The 20,988-nt window shown below is 41.1% G+C and overlaps 1 protein-coding gene across 3 annotated transcripts; it reads left to right on the forward strand.

Annotated features, from left to right (window-relative positions):
* Positions 1 to 4,754: 4,754 nt before the first annotated feature.
* LOC125453017 (high-affinity choline transporter 1) lies at positions 4,755 to 18,094 on the forward strand. Of its 3 annotated transcripts, none has more exons than XM_048532022.2 (9): positions 4,755 to 4,978; positions 6,065 to 6,289; positions 7,664 to 7,777; positions 8,820 to 8,975; positions 9,263 to 9,411; positions 9,508 to 9,651; positions 10,275 to 10,428; positions 11,446 to 11,663; positions 12,648 to 18,094. In XM_048532022.2, the coding sequence occupies exons 2-9, from the start codon at positions 6,112 to 6,114 to the stop codon at positions 13,281 to 13,283; spliced, it is 1,749 nt and encodes a 582-aa protein (XP_048387979.1). In that variant the 5' UTR covers positions 4,755 to 4,978; positions 6,065 to 6,111; the 3' UTR covers positions 13,284 to 18,094. The 3 variants fall into 3 exon arrangements, with proteins under 3 accessions (XP_048387979.1, XP_048387981.1, XP_048387980.1); XM_048532024.2 differs by lacking the exon at positions 4,755 to 4,978 and adding an exon at positions 4,996 to 5,154; XM_048532023.2 differs by lacking the exon at positions 4,755 to 4,978 and adding an exon at positions 5,606 to 5,969.
* Positions 18,095 to 20,988: the final 2,894 nt, after the last annotated feature.

Consider the following 20,988-nt stretch of genomic DNA (forward strand, 5'->3'; position numbering starts at 1 on the left):
CCACAATCCCATTCCTCCGCATTTTGTACAATAGCCTACTGTGGGGAACTTTATCGAAAGCCTTGCTGAAATCCATATACACCACATCAACCGGTTTACTCTCATCTACCTGTTTGGTCACCTCCTCAAAGAACTCAATAAGCTTTGTGAGGCACAACCTACCCTTCACAAAACTGTGCTGACTATCCCTAATCAAATTATTCTTTTCTATATGATTACAAATCCTATTTCTTATAACCTTTTCCAACACTTTACCAACAACTGAAGTGAGGCTCACTGGTCTATAATTACCAGGGTTGGCTCTACTCCCCTTCTTGAACAGGGGAACCACATTTGCTATCCTCCAGTCTTCTGGCACTATTCCTGTAGACAATGACGAGTTAAAGATCAATGCCAAAGGCTCGGCAACCTCCTCCCTGGCTTCCCAGAGGATCCTTGGATAAATCCCATACGACCCAGGGGACTTACATATTTTCACACTCTGTAGGATTTCTAATACCTCTTCCTTGTGAACCTCAATCCCACCTAGTCTAGTAGCCTCTATCTCAGTATTCTCCTCAACAACAGTGTCATTTTCTAGAGTGAATACTGTCAAAAAATATTCATTTAGTGCTTCCCCTATCTCCTCTGACTCCACACACAACTTCCCACTGCTATCCTTGATTGGGCCTAATCTTACTTTCGTCATTTTTTTATTCCTTAAATACCTATAGAAAGCCTTAAGGTTTACCCTGATCCTATCCGCCAACAACTTCTCATGTCTCCTCCTGGCTCTTCTGAGCTCTCTCTTTAGGTCTTTCATGGCTACCTTGTAACCCTCAAGCTCCCTAACTGAGCCTTCACATCTCATCCTAACATAAGCCTTCTTCTTCCTCTTGACCAGAGATTCCACTTCCTTCGTAAACCACAGCTCCCGCACTCTACAGCTTCCTCCCTGCTTGACAGGTACATACTTATCTAAGACACACAGGAACTTTTCCTTGAATAAGCTCCACATTTCTAATGTGCCCATCCTCCGCAGTTTCCTTCCCCATCCTATGCTCCCTAAGTCTTGCCTAATCTCATCATAATTGCCTTTCCCCCAGCTATAACTCTTGCCCAGTGGTATACACCTATCCCTTTCCATCACTAAAGTAAACATAACAGGATTGTGATCGCTATCACCAAAGTGCTCACCTACTTCCAAATCTAACACCTGGCCAGGATCATTACCCAGTACCAAATCTAATGTGGCTTCGCCCCTTGTTGACCTGTCTACATACTGTGTCAGGAAGCCCCCCTGCACACACTGGACAAAAACTGACACATCTATAGTACTCGAACTATAGTTTTCCCAGTCAATATTTGGAAAGTTGAAGTCCCCCATGACAACTACCCTGTCTCTCTCACTCCTATCGAGAATCATCTTTGCTATCCTTTCTCCTACATCTCTGGAACTATTCGGAGGCCTATAGAAAACTCCCAACAGGGTGACCTCTCCTTTCCTGTTTCTAACCTCAGCCCATACTACCTCAGTTGATGAGTCCCCAAACATCCTTTCTGCAACTGTAATACTGTCCTTGACCAACAATGCCACACCTCCCCCTCTTTTACCATCTTCTCTGTTCTTACTGAAACATCTAAATCCCGGAACCTGCAACAACCATTCCTGTCCCTGCTCTATCCATGTCTCCGAAATGGCCACAACATCGAAGTCCCAGGTACTGACCCATGCTGTAAGTTCACCCACCTTATTTCGGATGCTCCTGGCATTGAAGTAGACATACTTCAAACCAACGTCTTGCTTGCCGGTGCCATCTTGCGTCCCTGAAACTTTATTTCAGACCTCCCTACTCTCAACCTTTCCTATCGTCAAACTACAATTTTGGTTCCCTTCCCCCTGCTGAATTAGTTTGAACCCACCTGAATAGCCTTAGCAAATTTCCCCCCCAGGATATTGGTACCCCTCTGGTTCAGGTGAAGACCATTCTGCTTGTAGAGGTCCCACCTACCCCAGAAAAAGCCCCAGTTATCCAAGAATCCAAACCCCTCCCTCTTGCACCATCCCTGTAGCCACGTGTTCAACTCCTTTCTCTCTCTGTTCCTCATCTCACTAGCACATGGCACAGGCAACAAACCAGAGTCAACAACTCTGTTTGTCCTAGCTCTAAGCTTCCATCCTAGCTCCCTGAATTTCTGCCTTAAATCCCCATCTCTCTTCCTATCTATGTCATTGGTGCCCATGACGGGGGGGCTGCACCCCTTCCCCCTTAAGGGTCCGCAAAACACGATCAGAGACATCATGAACCCTGGCACTTGGGAGGCAACACACCAACCGTGAGTCTCTCTCATCCCCACAGAACCTCCTGTCCCCCTAACTATAGAGTCCCCAATGACTACTGCTCTGCTCCTCTTCCCCCTTCCCTTCTGAGGAGCAGGGACAGACTCTGTGCCAGAGTTCGTGAAGGTGGACAGTAACTTATGACAAACAGTGTGTGTGCCTTCATTCACATCTGAGAAGACCAAAGTACAATCTGATGATAGGGTTCCTGGTCCATTCCTATCTCCCCAGTGCCACAAGAATAGCCCCAGACTTTCTCAGCCGCTATTTAGTCCTTGCTTTTCAGGGGACGGAGAACTTCATATCAGGCTTTCTCCCGGTCTTGGCCCTCTCAAAGCAGCTTCTGTCCAACATTTCCTGCAAGGAGGTAAAGGGTAGGATTGAACGTGAAGGCAATGGGTGGAGAATCATTTTGTGAACACCTATAACTACACAAGGTGGTGACCACCTATAATCATTTGAGAGCATGAGATAGTTGCACATCATATCAGTGATGCTGAGGCTTGCAGACTGCCCATGCAGTCACACAGTTAGACTGACATATGCTTCTGTGAGTTTGAGTTAGGAGAGAAAAGAGGGAGCACGGGGGAGCAATCATTTTTCATGCACTGCTGTCAGTTGCATTCATGAATGTCACTGTTATGCGGCCCCAGGCCAAATGGGTTTAATGGTATAGACTCCTGGTGCCACCCCTGGGAGGAGGAACTCCCTTCTGTTGGTGACTCCTTCCAATTTCAGTTGTAAAGTACTATCACTGAATTGAAGAGCCAGATTCTGTTTCTTAGGAGGCATTTCTTCATTGTCAGTGTGACTACTAAAAGTACACGAGGTGCTCTTGGCTTGCAGCTTGTGAAGTGGGGTCCAACTAGTCATTAAACATGTCGCTAGAACGTTGGACCAGAGAGGTTTCTAGCAGGATGAAAACTTCCTGCTTGCTTGCCCCATGTGATTTGCGAAGTCACTCCTACAATATCTCGTTTGCATAGATGAAGAGTGGAGAAGCCTGTGTTCGCACAGGATGGCTTTCCTGGTCCATTAGCAGATGTGATATTTTCTAAGACACTCTATGCAAAACACTAACTGAAAAAGAAAACTGGCTAAGCTGCTCAATCGTTGAACATATGTGAGACAGAGGGTGATGTATTTTGGGTTACTAAGCAATTCAAGGATAGGAGCGTGGTGCGAGAGGTGGAATTAAGGTAAAAGATTGAGTTCCAAGGGCCAAATGGTCTTCTCTTGTTCCCATTTCTTAGTTTCTCAAGTTGATATTTTCACGTTTGTCAGAGAGCCAAAGGACAATGGGTGAATGTTTCACCTTACGGGGACATTTTGCATAGCTTTGCTGATTTTTTTGTTTTTCTCATGAGGGATTTTTATTCGCCTCGCTACATGAATGTGCACAACACCTGCAAAGAAAGAACGTCCACCTATACGGGCAATTCTGAACTGCTGGTGCCTCACGGCTCCTTCCGTTCCACAAATTACATTACACAATGTGGTTCACTGTTGTGATGCTGGGAATGAGGCAACCTGTGCACAGCAAGATCCCACAAGCAACAACGCCCCAGTGGCCTATTTTTTGGCACTGAATTGCTTAGGATGTTGTCCGGGCACAAGGGAAAACTCCCCTGATCTTCTACAAAACAGTACCATGGGGATATGTGATGGGCATCTGAGAGGGCGGGGGGCATTTGACTGAACCAGTCACCGGGAACAAGTCGCTTCTTGATAGTTCGGTAAGTAAACGTCAGACTTCGTTTTAAGCCAACCACAATTGGCGAGTCAGAATGTAGCCTCTGCACCGCCCCCCTCTTATCGATATTGGCACCTGTGTTACTAAAGTTAATAAGTTTTCTTGAACCAGTCGTGGGGGTGGTGTCAATTTTCGGAATGTTTCCAGGTATAACAGTCGATCTCTCCCATTTCTTTGGCAATTCACTGTCAGCCAGAAGAGAATTTTTCTTTACAATTTCACACAGGAGTCACACTATCGTTTACTGTTCGCTGAAGTTCCCTAAAAGCCTTTTGGCTTTTGAACATCAAAGCTTAAGTTAATGCTTAGTTGCCCATCAATGATTCAACATTCCTGAGCTCTCTCAGAGACAATAAAATGTGAGGCTGGATGAACACAGCAGGCCCAGCAGCATCTCAGGAGCACAAAAGCTGACGTTTCGGGCCTAGACCCTTCATCAGAGGAGAATCGTTTCCCCTTCAAAATTAAGCGTTTTCCTGTTCAACACACAATCAGGTTTTTAATAAAGAAGCCAAAATTAGAACACTAGCGACAATCCAGAGCTGGAATGGTGAAGGGCATTGAAGCCCTTTTTTATTTCCATTGATTAAACTAAGTCCGCCTTCTTAAACTGTGCGTCAGGCTATGAAGTTATTTAACGAATTTCAGGTCAAAAATTAACAAGCTCAAATCATTCACAGAGAGATTTCATTCTGAGCTCGGTGACGTTTGTCCCTCTCCTCATCTGCAGTTGCTGACGGAGCCCCCCGCCTGTATAAACCCAGAGCAGTCGGTGGGTGGCCGCTCAATGCAATCCAGAGAACGGCACTCGGTTCCTGTTGCTCCTGATCTCCCAGCTCCCTGACCCGAGCCAAACGTAGCACGTTGCGTCCCCAACTTGAAAGGCGAGACACTTTCATTCGAAGGTAAGTAGATTGACAGAAACCCCTGATAGAAAAAAAAACAGCTTCATTTTGCATCGTCTTGTAGATAGTGTGCATCGATGTGTTAACGCTGTGAGTGAATATTTCTAGCCCCACTCGTGCCTAGACTTGGAGATCGGAGTAAAAGCGGGGCTACACTGACAATTACAGATGGACTGGTAACTTCACCTTCATGGTTCTCTGCGAGAGGAACTCCATGTCCTGGGCTGTGCCGCTTTATCGCACATCAGTTTCACGACGATTGAAATGTGTTAATGCTGTACCGTTATGACAGTTACCAGTGATCGGATGCAGTGAACAATAACCAAAATACAGCAAGGGGCGGCGGGGACTGGGGATCTGAAACAGCGGCGGTAGGCAGTTTCTAGGAAAAGGTTGTACTTTGGGTCCAGATCCAGTTCTGAGTCGCTAATCTGGTTTGCTCCCCTGGTGTTGCCTAACCTACTCAATATCTCTGTGTGTGTGTGTTTAACTAAGTGCAGTAATGTTCCTAACCTACAAAATGCAGGGTGGCCAGCGCGAAATATCTGCCCATCGTCCAGTGTTATCTTTAATGTAAAATAAATGAGTTTGCCTTTAGATACTCCCCTAACCAACAACAAAGCCAGAATGCTCTGCACAACTTAAAGATTCCCCGTGGATCTATAACGTTAATGGAAAGGCTGGGTTTGCAGCGGTGAATGGCAAAGTTGCTTCTTCGGCTGGATGCAGGTTGGGGCTGTGAGGATCTGGCTGAACCGTCACAAGGCTCTCCGATTCCAACTCTCCTGGCTGTCCTATTGCATTCCACACTCTCTCCATTACCATAGTGGCGTGTTAGCTCAGGCGGGCTCAACGTTTCCCATTATTAATTCCCAACATAGATGATGGTATTGTCCATCTCGCGGTGACTGTTTAAATCAGACATTTTGAAACGACCCGTTCACGGAATCTGAAAGCCACTCGTATTTAAATACGGTCATTATCCAATAAGGTGATTGTTTAACGTAATATTCAGGGATCTACCTATCTACGTAGCATGGATCATTTCTCCTGAATAACGGAAATTGCATTTATTTCTTCCTTCAGCTTTGGATGGGTTAGCAGCTTTGCTGTCACTCCAATTCGGACTGAAAATGGCCATTCACATCGATGGGATAGTCGCTATTGTCCTGTTTTACCTCCTGATTTTATGTGTTGGAGTGTGGGCTGCTTGGAAAAGTAAAAACTCGAACACAGGACAAGACCGGAGTGAAGCGATCATGATTGGAGGAAGAGACATCGGGTTACTGGTGGGTAGCTTCACCACGACAGGTGAGTACCCCCCGTGACATTTTATCCCATTCGGCGGATCCGCTCAGGCAGCTTCGCCCGCTGTCCGAGCGCCGTTAACCTGGTCCGGAATCGGTGCGAGAGCCGCTCCCGGGGGGAAAAAAGAGCATCTGGACCATATTTCGGGGTTTAGCCCGTGAGGGGAGTGTTTAGTCTGTAAGGGAGGGTTAACCTGTAGGGGCTGGGTTAGCCTGCAAAGGGGTTGGCGGTGGATGTTATCCTAAGCGAAGTGTTTAACCTGTAAGGGGTGGGGTGTTTTAGCCTGTAGGGGGAGGGTTACCCTGTAAGGGAGGTTAGCCTGAAAGGGTTTAGCCTGTGATGGGGGTTAGCCAGTAGGTGGTGGGGGGCTTTAGCCTGTAAGGGGGATTTAGCCTGTAAGGGGGGAGTTAGCCTGTGAGGGGGATTTAGCCTGTAGGTGGGGGAGGGGTTTAGCCTGTGAGGGGGATTTAGCCTGTAGGTGGGGTGTTAGCCTGTAAGGGGGATTTCGCCTGCAGTTGGGTGTTAGCCTGTTAGGGGGATTTCGCCTGTAGGTGGGAGGTTAGCCTGTGAGGGGGATTTAGCCTGTAGGTGGGGTCTGGGTTCAGCCTGTTAGTGGGTGTGGGTTAGCCTGTCAGGGGTGGGTGTTAGCCTTTCGGAGAGTGGGAGTTAGCATTTAGGGGGTGGGGTTTCGCCTGTAAGTGGGTGGGTGTTAGCCTTGAGGAGGTTGGGGTTTAGCCTCTAAGGGGTGGGTGTTAGCCGTTTGTGGGGTGAAGGTTAGCCTTTGGGGGCGTGGGGGCTAGCCTTTAGGATGTGGGTATTAGCCTTTCGGGCGGGTGGGGATAGCCTTTAGGGAGGTTGGGGTTTAGCCTGTGATGAAGTAAATGCGAAGATGAAAGTGTGTTAAAAACTTGCGTTTCTCGTGACAAAGCTCCACAATTTTTGAAACGCTTTAAATAATCGTTGTTTGTGCATTAAAAAGATTATTCCTAGCGATTTTCTGTCTGCAAAATTCCTCAGTAAACCAATCTTAAAAGGTGCGTGTGGTTCTCCGCTGACTAACATTTGAAGCTAGATGAAAAGAGATAAAAAGCAAGGCAGACTCTGACATGCACTTTCCTGTTCTGCCCTTTCTGTACACCCCTCCCCCTCAGAATTGCTGCTGTTTTTTATTGTCGTTTCTGAATGTGTAAGCAGATAAATGCACATTAATCCCGATCACCGAGAAGGACCATGCATTCTCTGTCCCTGGCTATTTGTTTTCGCAATTCTCACTTTCTGTTGGTGCGACAGTCAGCATTCTACTTGCTATTGTCTTGGAATGAGATTGTCTTTCATCTAACAAATCTTTACCTATTCACCCTTCTTGACCCATTACAGCGACCTGGGTTGGCGGTGGTTATATCAACGGCACGGCAGAGGCGGTTTATGTCCCTGGATACGGCTTGGCCTGGGCTCAGGCTCCTTTTGGATATGCACTCAGCCTGGTTGTAGGTATGATCCATAGCTCTTGGCGGTTGTACAGACAAAAACAGGCTAGAATCTTCAACACATGCCGTATACAAGTCCCCATGTCCACTGTCAGTGGCATTGCAGCAACCTTCTTTTTCTTAAACAGCAATAAACACATGGGTACAACACGGGTCTGCCTGTGGCTCAGTGTCCAATCTCTCCGAAGCGAGGACGACAGCAGCCGTTCATAGCTAACTCCGCGCACATTTAAACCACTCGTTGTCAACTCATTTTGGAGTGACAGGTTTTATATTTCACTTTCCAAATTACCGAAGCCTATTTTGTTACCGCTCGCTGAACACTCAGTGGACTGTTGAAAGGGACTAAATCCTACCATGCATTCAATGCTGGATTTTCAGTGGAGCCGATAGATAGTTATCTTTTGATATTCACAAATTTAAAAAAAACATATATATTCACTATGCGCTAAAACGGGTTCGATCTTCCCCGTTCCAGAATCCAATCAGAGGAAGAAATTACATTTCTTTCTCACATTTTATTCATTTGGACGCTGTGATCACATTGAAGCCAAATAGTAACATTCGAAGAACCTTGTTTCCAGCAAGTTATGTCCGAAAGAAAGACAGCGCTAAAATAATTCAGTCAAATACCGCAAACACGGCTAAACTGAAGGACAAATCTGCGGATGCTGGAGATATGAAACAAAAACAGAAATTGCTGGGAGAAACTCAGCAGGTCTGGCAGCAACTCTGGAATGAGATGCAGAGTTAAGCTTTCGAGCTTTTGTTTTTAATCATGTTAAATTGACGTAGAGATTGTTTTTCACCGCGTTGCATCAGAATAAAACTGAAAATTGCGGATTATTAAGTACAGACACTGATCGCAATTTGAGTGCATGTGAATTTCCAGAATAAACCGTTATTAAGGGCGTGCAAGTCGTGCTAAAGTAAAAGCTTAGTTTTTCGAACGTGAGGGATGGAGCTGACTCAGACCGGCCCATTGGTAATGTGAGTAATTAGCGATTCGGTTTCTGTTGGGATTTTAGAGTCTCTTTGTCTTACAGGTGGTTTATTTTTCGCTAAACCCATGCGCTCAAGGGGCTACGTGACCATGTTGGATCCATTTCAGCAGATCTACGGCAAAAGAATGGGCGGATTACTCTTCATCCCCGCTCTCATGGGAGAGATATTTTGGTCTGCAGCGGTTCTCTCCGCTCTAGGTAAAGCCCTGCTCCCAGCGCCGAGGACGTGTCTCAAAAGTGTGGAGCTGGATGAACACAACAGGCCAAGCAGCATCTTAGTCACTGCCGATTTCAATCCCAAATCCGCGTTTTATTTACGTCCCGGAGTAAATTTCGGCTTTATTTGCAATAAAGACAGTGGCCACTTCTCTGTAAACAATGCAAAGTTTTCTTTTAAGGGGGTGAAAGTAGGGATTTAGATTTGATATTTGCTGTACGGAAAGCCAACATTAAACCAATAAATACACAATTGTTTCTTTTTCCAGGTGCAACGTTGAGTGTGATAGTGGATATTAACATAAACCTGTCGGTTGTCATTTCTGCGGTGATTGCAGTTTTTTACACCCTGGTCGGTGGATTATACTCAGTGGCATACACGGACGTGGTCCAGTTGTTCTGCATTTTCTTAGGATTGGTAAGGTCGGTCGTTGAATGCCAACTCAAAATGCACGGGCGTTCAGCTAAAGTAAAGCAAGCTTTCAACTTCAGTTTCAATCCTCTTTCCCCCCAGTGGATCAGCATCCCTTTCGCCCTGTTAAATCCAGCCGTGAAAGACATCAGCATCACTGCGAGCCACGAAGTTTACCAGGAGCCCTGGCTGGGTCGTGTAGAAACACCAGATATCCCGACCTGGATAGACAACTTCCTCTTACTGGTATGGATGAAGCCTTCATTGCTGTGTGAGGAGAGACTGAGTAGACTCATTGGAATTTGGAAGAATGAGGGGGGAATCTTACAGAAATATGGAAAATTATGAAGGTGCTGGATAAGATAGAAGTAGGAAGCTTGTTTGCAGTGGTGGGTGAAAGCAGAACTAGGGGGGGCACAGCCACACAATAAGGGGGAGCAGATTTAGGACTTGAGTTGAGGAGGAAATTTTCACCCAAAGGGTTGTGATTCTGTTGAAATCTCTGCCCAAAGAAGCAGCTGAGTTACCCCTTTGATTATTTTTACGGCAAAAATAGAATGGTTTTTGAACAGTAAAGGAATTAAGGGTTATGGCGAGCCGGTGGCTAAGTGGAGCTGAGGTCCACAAAAAATCAGCCACAATCTTACTGAATGACAGAGCAGCCTCGAGGGGCCTAATCCTGCTGCTATTTCTTATGTTTTTTTATGGCACAGTCATCTAATGCTGCAGGTGATATATGTCACTATGCAGCCAGCAAATCAGTTGTTAATCACGTTAAAGTAACAATGCATCAGATAATGTCTACCATTGTATAACATTCTTCATAGGACTGCAATCACAATACAATTACTCTCTGTGCTTATTTTCAGATGTTGGGTGGGATCCCGTGGCAAGTATATTTCCAAAGGGTCCTTTCTGCTTCTTCTGCAACTTATGCTCAGGTCCTCTCCTTTCTGGCTGCTTTCGGTTGCGTGGTCATGGCTGTCCCATCTGCACTTATTGGTGCAATTGGCGCATCTACTGGTAAAATACCTGGGTCTTCACTGTGTCTTTTAGGTTATATCTGAACCATTCTGAGATTCTGCAGACCTGGATATTACAACAGTCATTTAAAGCTTTTCATTTAAAAAAAAACTGTTAAAATCATCATTTTAATTATTTGAATGAAGGTATGAAAATTTTTTTCCCTGATTCGATTTATTACTAAAACTGAATTGGTGATTACAAATCCAGGAGTGAATCACTGAGGAACATGTTTGTATTTTACATTATTTCTATAACAAATCTGAGATAAATTGCACATTTCGTTATGATTTGTACCTGTATGTCAGTGGATGATGGAAAACAAGTCATTATTAGATTTTTTAAAGCTTACGTGTTCTGCTTAAATATATTTCCCATGCAAACAGACCACTGGTCGAAATAGTGTAAAATATAATGAATGGCAGCCTATGTATCTTGAATGGAACATTTGTTCATGCACAGCCTCACTCCAATTAAATGTTAATTGTGATGGATGAATCTTCTAAAAAAACAGTTATCAGGGAATGTTTTGACTAGCTGTATAGATGGTTTTCAATATTTAACTAAAATGATCTAACAAAGGAGTTAAATATTCAGCATAGCTATATAATTTTCATTTCCTTAAACATCATATAAAGCCCATATATAATAAACATTTCTTTTAAAAAGAAAAATACATTTCCAAATTGCAGTGGGAATAGCTTTCTGGAACAATCCATTGAAACATAGCACTGACAAGTGTGTGAACTATGATGCTACTACTGATAAAAATCAAAATATATTTTCTGTGCAGGCAAAATCTCTGATGCAATTTTTACTATTTAATTGTTTCTGATTTAAAAAAAGATTCAATTTTGGAAACAAACAAGGATTACTGTAAAAAAGTAACCAAGTAATCATATTATCATAATATTTGCTTGTATTTGTTTCAATTGTTTATATTTGTCCAGATACAAAATAGCAGGTAATTATGTAATGGGTGCAATTTATGTTCAGATAGTCCCTTTCTCCATATAGACTGGAATAAGACTTCCTACGGTTTGCCAGATCCCAAGAACAACAATGAGACTGACATGATTTTGCCAATAGTACTGCAGCATCTATGTCCAGCCTACATTTCATTTTTTGGTCTCGGAGCTGTCTCTGCTGCAGTGATGTCATCGGCAGATTCTTCCATTTTGTCAGCAAGTTCCATGTTTGCTCGGAATATTTACCATCTTGCATTCAGGCAACAGGTAAGTTTGGATCTAAACAAGACAATTGCTCATACCAACATGTTCTTACAAGTGTAAAAGCACTGGATATTTTTTATACATTTAATTGCAATTCATGCAGCAAATGGGCAGGTGAGAATTTTTTTCGAATAATATTTATTTTCTAGAATTAGGTTTCCTTTCTTTCGACCACCTTTGTGATATTGAATATTAAGTGATATAGGACATTATGAAAATAATAAGACTCCACATAGAGTACTATGTCCAGTTTTGGGCATCAGATTTTAGTAAAGATGGCAACATCTTGGAAATGGAGCAGAGCAGATTTGCTAGCAAGGTACTTGGAATGCCAAACTTTAACTATCCAAACAGCTTAGAGAAACCTGAAATTGTTTGTTTTTAGAAAAGCAATGTTTGAGGAGAGATCTTGTGGGAGGGATTCGAACTTCTGAAGCACTTCTTTAGATTTGATAACAAGAAATTGCTTTCAGTGGCACAAGAGTAAGTAAGCAGAGGGCACACATTTGTGGTAATTGACAAAATAACCAGGTGAGTTGAGGACTTTGTTTTCACAGTGAGTTGTTATTATCTTAAATGCATTGCTTTAAAGCACAGCAGAAACACATTCGATAACAACTTTTGGAAGAGAATTGGCTGAACACTTGCAAATGGAAAAATGCAGAGCTGCTGGAAAGGACAACACATTGCAACAATTTGGATGGCTACGTTAAACAGCAGTTACATACAAAATGGAGTCCTGCTGAAATGTATCATTTTATGATGCTACAATGCTTTGCAACTAAGCATTAGGTAATGCTATTGAGGTTGAAGTTATACTGAAGTCAAGAAAAATAGGCACAATCTCAGTGACTGAATGTGATAAAGAGGTTACAGCTACCTACAAATATATATTTAAATTGTTTCTGTGTAACTGAAGAAAAGCTATATCACATGTCAATACTACATTGAGTAATATTCTTTTCTTAATATAATTGTTCATTGCAGGCCACAGACAAAGAAATATTGTGGGTAATGCGAATCACTGTATTTCTATTTGGAGGAGCTGCAACATCTATGGCTCTGTTGGCTCAATCTATCTACGGTCTATGGTATCTGAGCTCCGATCTCGTCTATGTTATTATCTTTCCTCAGTTAATATCAGTACTTTTCATCAAGGGAACAAACACATATGGCTCCATCGCTGGATATATCATTGGTTTTTTGTTTCGAATTAGTGGTGGCGAACCATATTTACATCTGCACCCGTTTGTTTGTTATCCAGGATGCTATTTAGAACATAGCTTTGGAGGTGAACCGATCTACGTTCAACGATTCCCCTTTAAAACCATGTCAATGTTATTCTCCTTCTTAGGTAACCTTGGTGTTTCATATCTAGCTAAACACCTGTTTGAAAGTGGAATATTGCCACCAAAATTAGACTTTCTTGACAGCGTTGTGTCACGACATAGTAAGGAAAACATGGACAAAACAACTTTGGTGAACCATGACAACATTACTTTGTCAGAGCTGGCGCATGTTAATCCAAAACGCAGTGCTTCAGATAATGCTGCTTACAGCAATAAGGAAGCATTTGATGACACTGAGCCAAACCCTGAATTTTCCAAATCAGACAATGATTGATCCTCAGACCCCGTTATCTGTTGAGTTCAGTGCAATCATAATCAACCAAGGACCATACATTAACAAACTAAAATAGCATTTTAGTAGTTACTATATTTTTAGAAAATAAAATTCTTTATATCAGTGCTTTACTGATGGTTGTTCACTTAAATACTGTTCTATAGTATTGTTTTAATTTATACACATGAAGTCAGATTAAGCTATAATTTTGAATCTGAATTGGTAACAGACTACTTTATATTGTACATTGCACAAACAAGATATCATCATTTATATGGCTACGAAACATTATATAGAGAGGATGGCATCATGAACTATCACAAATTCATTGGTCTGTTGTTCTCCCTATTCTTGGGTCAAACTTTGTAATGAACTGGACTCAGCTAGACAGCTAACTTATCACTTGTTGTTGAGTTCTCAGTTGTAATTTACTGTTCCATTTACATATACTTACATGTCTAAATACATCCCCAAGTTTATACAAATATATGTACATATAGAATGCAATTTTTAACTTATAAAATGGGGTGTGTGGGTTATAGGGGGATGGGTCTGGGTGGGTTGCTCCAAGGGGCAGTGTGGACTTGTTGGGCCGAAGGGCCTGTTTCCGCACTGTAGGGAATCTATTCTAATCCAATAAAATAGCAGAGTGTTCAGTAATCCAGTTAATGCAATTTATTACTTAATTGTTTCAACTATAATATGTATTCCTTTCCTGTTAATTTGGGAAATTTGGTGAAAATTAATTCTTGCAATTCTGATTCACTCATTGCTAAAACCAAATGAAACAAGGAAAGTGTGGAGTGGGGAGAGAGGAGGTCATCACCTACAACAGTAGAACCACCTTTAGAAATAAATGTAGCCATGAATGCTATAAACATTTGGCATTTTATTGTAGAATATTATTTGCACCTTAAAATATGCAGTATCAAATAATTCAGATTATCACCAGTCCCTGATAATAACACAATGATCTGTCATTTGATAAAAGGACCCAATCAGTCAAAGCAGTATATTAGTTACAGATGTTATGGAGGCTAAATAAAATGGCAGTAGGTTTCTTCACAAAGTATCTATTTTTGTCTAAGGCCAAAAAATCAAATATAGCAATACATTAATGATATGTTAAAATTTTATTTTATAGTATACGTTGTATAATACAGTTTAAGTAAGATGTTACAGGTTGAGTTCTATAAAACGCAATGCAAGATTTGCACTTAAAACTTTTTATAATCTGATGATTTTAGAGCATAGTTATTGTTCATTGTAAGTGATATCTTCACACTTAGCCAGTTGGCAAATAAATTGAAATACAATAAAGTTATTTTTACCTGTTAGAACACACATGTATCACAGCTTTGCAGAATGGTGATATATCCTTTCTTTAAAACTGTGGGACCAGAATTACTCTGCGGTTCTACCTGTTTCCTGTAACAGTTGCAAAAGGACACTATCAGCCCCATCGGTCAGATGACCAACCTTACAAAGAAGCTGAAGAGCAAATGCTGAGTGTAGGCAGTCATATTGGACTCGAAATAATAACTCTGTTTCTTCACAGATGCTGCAGGACCAACTGAGTTTCTCTTGCAATTCCTGTTTTCTATTTCAGAATTCCAGCATTTGCTGTATTTTGCTTTTAGTATTATAGCTCCGTATTAACTTGTTGCTGCCCCATTAATCCTGCAAATTTTGGTGAAGTCAACATTAGACCAAAGTAATTGCGTCCTGAATGATTTTAGCAGCTATGTTCTGAAAGTGAATGTCATATAAAGTACTTTTGTGTTTCAAAAATTAGGCATGTTTAATCTTGGAGAAGCATTGAAGTATCCTTATTTCAATCTCTTCTATTTAAATCATGTTCTTCTTAATATTTTAGATATTCTGAATGAATCTGTTCTTCTAATCATCTACCATCCTTTGCATCAATTGAATTAATGAATGTAGCTTATAAAAAAAATCTGATCTCAAGAGTCCTACATCTTTTCCTGGTGTTAGTTTACACCAAATGTATATGTTTCCTCGTTCATTGATGTTTTATTGCACATTCCTTCTGCAATCTTAAGTAAGACAATTTATTCAAGCATAATATGCCTATCTGTAAGATTGTACAGTCCTCCATCATGATATCCAATTGCTTCTTAAATGATTGAATGGTTTTTATTTCAAATAAATATCAGTTTGTACAACAAAATTTTCATAAATAAATTGTTAATGTCAGCGCTAGATTGGCTTTTGACCAGTTTCAGTTTGTGTTCAGTTGTACTTCTGCCATTGAAGTCCTGTTCTAAATTTACTTTTTAAAAACTTGTTTCTATTTTATATACCTCAATTAAATCTCCTCCAAATTGCTTTGTTTGTATTATGATAGACCCAGGTCTCTACAACCTTTCCTCATAATTCAGCCTGAATTAAAGAATCTGTCTGCTGGATCATCTATATGCCCCGCCCTGAGTTTGATCATGCTTTGTTATTTCTTGATGACAAAAATTAAGTGCAATGTTCAAAGTATGATATGTTTGGAACACTAGAGTCTTAATATTCAAATTATATCAACCTTCTACATTGTATTCTGCTGGTTCTGACAATATAGCTCATAATTGCATTTTCTTAGAACCTTAGAATCCCCGCAGTGTGGAAGCAGGTCCTTCAGCCCGACAAGTCCTCACCGACTCTCAGAACATCCCACCCAGACCCATCCCCCTATAACCCGCCAAATCTACAAATCCCTGAACACTACGGGCAATTTAGCATGGCCAAGCCACCTAGCCTGCACATCTTTGAACTGTGGGAGGAAACTGGAGCATTTGGAGGAAACCCATGCAGACATGGGGAGAATGTGCAAACTCCACACAGACAGTTGCCCAAGAGTGGAATTGAATCCGGGCCCCTGGCACAATGAGGCAGCAGATTTTGGGCCCACTATCAATTGACACATTAAAAGCTCTTAGTTTTGTTTCAACTTTACCAACTCTGTTCTTTGAGCATACATGAAGCCCAATTATTTTCTTTTTATGTTCATACCTTGATTTCTTCCTCTTGAATCTTACCTGCCATTATTCTGTTCATTTAGACACCTTATTTAATTAATACTAATATCCTTGGACAATTTGCAAATTTGACCAGTCTGAATGCAAGTGATATAAATTCTTTTTAAAAAGTCCAAATAACGATCATTATGATATTTGCTTTGGATATTTTAATTTTTCATCATAACAGTACTCTGCAACAAGAAGTTCACTGTAGCCTTACCTTCATCCAATTCATTTTAGTTTCATCATTTCTTTACTTCACCCAGGAAAAATTAAGCTTGAATACAATCATAGAAATGTTTAGTTGGTCCAGGTATTGCTAAGAAGTCAGTGAGACATGTAGTCATTCATAGTCACTTGAAAATGTTCATTGAAACCTTCTGGGGTAACATCATGAGTTTACACCATGAGCAAACAAAGCTATAATGATGGAACTAATGCAAGGAGTTAAAAACAAAGTAGAGTTCATTTGGAAATCCTGAAGTTTTCTAAGAATGACTGGGATTGCCAAAGTCATTCACCGTGCAGGATAAATGAAACTCCAGTGGAGACCAGTTAAAAATGAGGAAGTCAGAAGTAGTGTCAGAAATCGATCTTTTTTGACAGAAGTGATTATAAGCTTCTGTGAAAATAGATGGTTTATAATAGGAACTGTGTTCTTAGTACTAGAAGGATTGGAAGACAATAATAAGCTAGGTGATGATAACCAAAATGTGACAACTGGGTGGGGGGGAAAGCAAATGATCTTTCTGTTTGCATAAAAAATTTCCAAGTATTGTTTTGGTAATTGATTTGCAACAATAAAATTCAAGTATTCGGGAATTATCGATCAGGCATAAAATAATTATTACAATATTTTCAAAATGGTTTTTTTTCTGTGAGCAGAACTTTTGAAGTTTTTATTTTGGAGTTTCTGGCACTGAAAGTTAGAGACAGGAAGGAATGCATATAACAAACAGAAAATCATAGACAAACACTGAAGGTCAGGCAGCATCTGTGGAGACAGCAACAAAGTTAATGTTTTGGGTCCACTATGACTCTTCTTCAGAGTTCTGAGTATGAGTCATATTGGACTCGAAATGTCAACGCGTTGTCTGCTGTGTTTTTCCAGTATTCTGTGTTTTGTGTCAGATTTCCAGCATCCGCAGTCCTTTGCATTTATAGGAATGTATGTAAACTGTTTCAAACATTGTAGCAAGTATGTAGAGCGTTGTGTGAGTTTTGCCTATGACTAATCATTTTGAAATGTGATATCCTTAATTATCTAACATTCATTTAATTATCAATGGGGATAATGCACTGGCAATATAAAATTCTCGATTTTGAGATACCCATAATATGTAAAATTATTATAAATCAAATGAATGGTTTGCATTGATAATTCTGTCAGTGGATGAGCAACCTCTTAGCTTTTCTCTGACTCATTTCTTTAAAATTACTTAACATCATAGTTCCATTCAGATATGTTCAATCAGATGTGGACCACATCCGTAGATAATTTAATGTATGGTACACCTCAGATGGTTAGTCGCAATGTTGTAAATGTACAGTGTAAATATATATAATGTATATTTTTGTCTGCCAGAGTTGTCATCTGAGGATTCTATCTAGCATGATTGTATAAAACATTATTTGTGTATCCATTATTTGTGAAATAATATAGCTGTCAAATATGATATTCAGGAAGCTAACCGTGAGATGTTACTTGTCTTCCTTTCCACTATAACAATGATTGTTTGTAAAGTATCCATTATCAACAAATTCTGATGTTCATTATGCAATAGTCATCAAATAAATTATGTGATCTAAGAAATGCTTACATGTTTAATATATAGCCTCAGCTTGCTTAACTAATAGGGGACCCATACTTATAGTGAGGCTAGTTATTGTGCTACTTAGTTATTAATTTCAGTGTCAAATTTACCATGAAAATCCACTATGCTATATTCCTCCTGTAACGCCTTAGATATATGGTGCCTGTGACGTGGTGAAAATGTCTCATAGCACTCTACTGAAAGCAAAGAAAATGAGATATGTTATAAATGATTCAGTGGGGGCAGAAGTGATGTGGAGGGGTTTGGCATAAGAGTTTAAGAATAGACGCCAAGACTGTTGCAGGTTCTGCATTGTAAAAAGAGTCAAGGGGCACATCATTACAAATGAGGCCAGAGTTGCAAAAGCAGAGGGTCTTAGCTAGCAAATAGAACAGAAGAATTTGTAGAGGTGGAGAGGAGAAAGAATAAGCAGTGTCCATAACAAAGAACAAAGCGCAAAGAAAATTACAGTACAGGAACAGGCCCTTCGGCCCTCCAAGCCTGCACCAACATGCTGCCCATCACACCTAAACCCCCTACCCTTCCGGGCACCATATCCCTCTATTCTCATCCTATTCATGTATTTGTCAAGGTTCAAATTGGAATAAAGGTTATGAATTCAATTTGTAACTGTGGGAAGAAAATGAATGTGGGCAGAATCGGAAACAAGAGGCCATCAGTGAAAATAGGATGTGGGTTATAAAGGCTTCTGTGGATAGGACATACCTGTGCAAATTTCCATTTTGTTGGATACATGACAGTGTTGAGACCATACTTTACAGCTTGGCTAGGGGACAGCTAGCTATGGAAAAGGAATCTTCAGCATTACAGTTAGGTCATTGGCAGAGTCTGTAACCTTGGATGGATCAATATGCCCAGTGCCAGCTGGATTCAATTCAATTTGGTTTCAACAAAGTACAGATGTGCTACCCTTACCGCAATAAAATATCAGAAATGGCAAGAACATTTGGGACGCGTGATAGCCAAAAGAAAGAGAAGATCTTCACTGTAAGAACTTTACCATAACAGATGCAAAGGTTGAACTGTCGATTAGAGAGGCTCTCTCCATCTCCTCAAAATGTGAACAGAGACCTGAATATAGAAATTTCACCACCGAACATCACGGAGGGTGCTCGTGGGAGGATGTAGATGGGTTTTAAGCTGTACTTCCCTAGTTCCTGGAGGCAGCTGCCCACATAAATCAGCAACTGCTTCCATTCCAGTGATTTTGGTGAAGTAGTGGGCTGAAACATGCAAAGTGCAGATTGGAGCTGGTAGGAATAAATCTAAACCTCTTGGATTTATTTGGATAGCTACACTACCTTTTCGGACATATAAGTTATCCATTGACCTGGGGAACCTTGGGGGAAGTAAGGAGCAGGAGTAGGCCATTCAGCATCTTCAACCTGTACTACCACCCTATAAGATCATGATGGATCTACCCCAACCTCAACTCCTCTTTCGGGTCAGACCCTGGTTGACATCAATTCCTTAATACTTCAAATCTAAACTCTAAACAGTTTTCTTTTCTAGCCTTCAAAATTCTCTGGGGTATTCCAAGCATTCACTACTCTCTGAAAGAAGACATTCCTTCACACCTCAGTTTTAAATGAGTGTGCCCTTATTCTGGAACTGTGTCCTTTAATCTGATGGAAATTTCTTTTCAGTGTCAACTCTGTCAAGCTCCCCCAGAATTTTCTGAGTTTAATAAGATGGATCCCTCATTCTTTGATTGATAAATAAAGACCTAATCTGTATTACATAATACAATACAATACAGTATACATACAGGCCTTTCAGCTCATCAGGCCTGCACTGATTCCTAAACTTTATTTAGACCTGCTACTTATTGCCCATGTGCAGTTTCTATCTCTCTGTTAACTTCCCATTAATGTGTCTATCAAGATGTGCCTTCAAGATTTCTAACATGTCTGCTTCCACTACCTCCACTGGCAGTGCATTCCATGCACCCACCACCCTGTGTGTGAAAGATTTTCCCTGAACTTCTTCCCTAAACTTTCCCCTCTTACTTTGAACCTGTGCCCCTTTGTAGTTGACCTTTCCACACTGGGACAAAACCTCTGACTATTTAGCCAATCAATGCCTCTTATAATTTGTAGACCTCTATCAGGTCGCCCCCTCAGTTTCTGTTTTTCCAGTGAAAATAATCTGAGTTTATCCAACCTCTCCTCATAACTCAAACCCTCCAGACAAGGCAACATCCTCATAAACCTTCTCCATACCCTCTCCTTCTGGTAGTGTGGTGATCAGAACTGCACGCAATGTTCCAAATATGGCCAAATTAAAGTTTTATAGAGCTGTAATGTATTTGCCAACTCTTCTATTGAATGCCCTGGACAATGAAGGTACTTGTGCTATGTGCCTTCTTGGCCACATTATCCACCTGTGTTGCCAGAAGTCTGTGGATGTGTACACTCAGATCCCTCTGCACGTCAATGCTCCCAAGGGTTCTGCCATTTATTGTATAACTCATACCTGAATTTGATCTTCCAAAATGCATCATCTCGCATTTGTCCGGATTAAACTCCATCTGCCAATTCTGGTCCTAAATCTGCAATCTATATCCTGCTGTATAATTTGACAACTCTCCTCACTATCTGCAACTCTGTCAATTTTGAAGTCACCTGAAAACTTACCAATCTGAACACCTATATTTTCCTCCAGATCATTTGTAAATATTACAAACCACAAAGGTCCCTGCAGAACACCGGTTGCTGATCTCCATCCTGAAAAGGATCCTTTGGCTGCTACTCTCTATCTTCTATGACCAAGCCAGTTTTGTATCCATCTAGCCAGCTCACCCCAGATCCCATGAAACTCTACCTTCTGTATCAGTCCGTG

The sequence above is a fragment of the Stegostoma tigrinum genome, chromosome 6 (genome assembly GCF_030684315.1).
Source record: "Stegostoma tigrinum isolate sSteTig4 chromosome 6, sSteTig4.hap1, whole genome shotgun sequence".
NCBI classification, from domain to species: domain Eukaryota; kingdom Metazoa; phylum Chordata; class Chondrichthyes; order Orectolobiformes; family Stegostomatidae; genus Stegostoma; species Stegostoma tigrinum.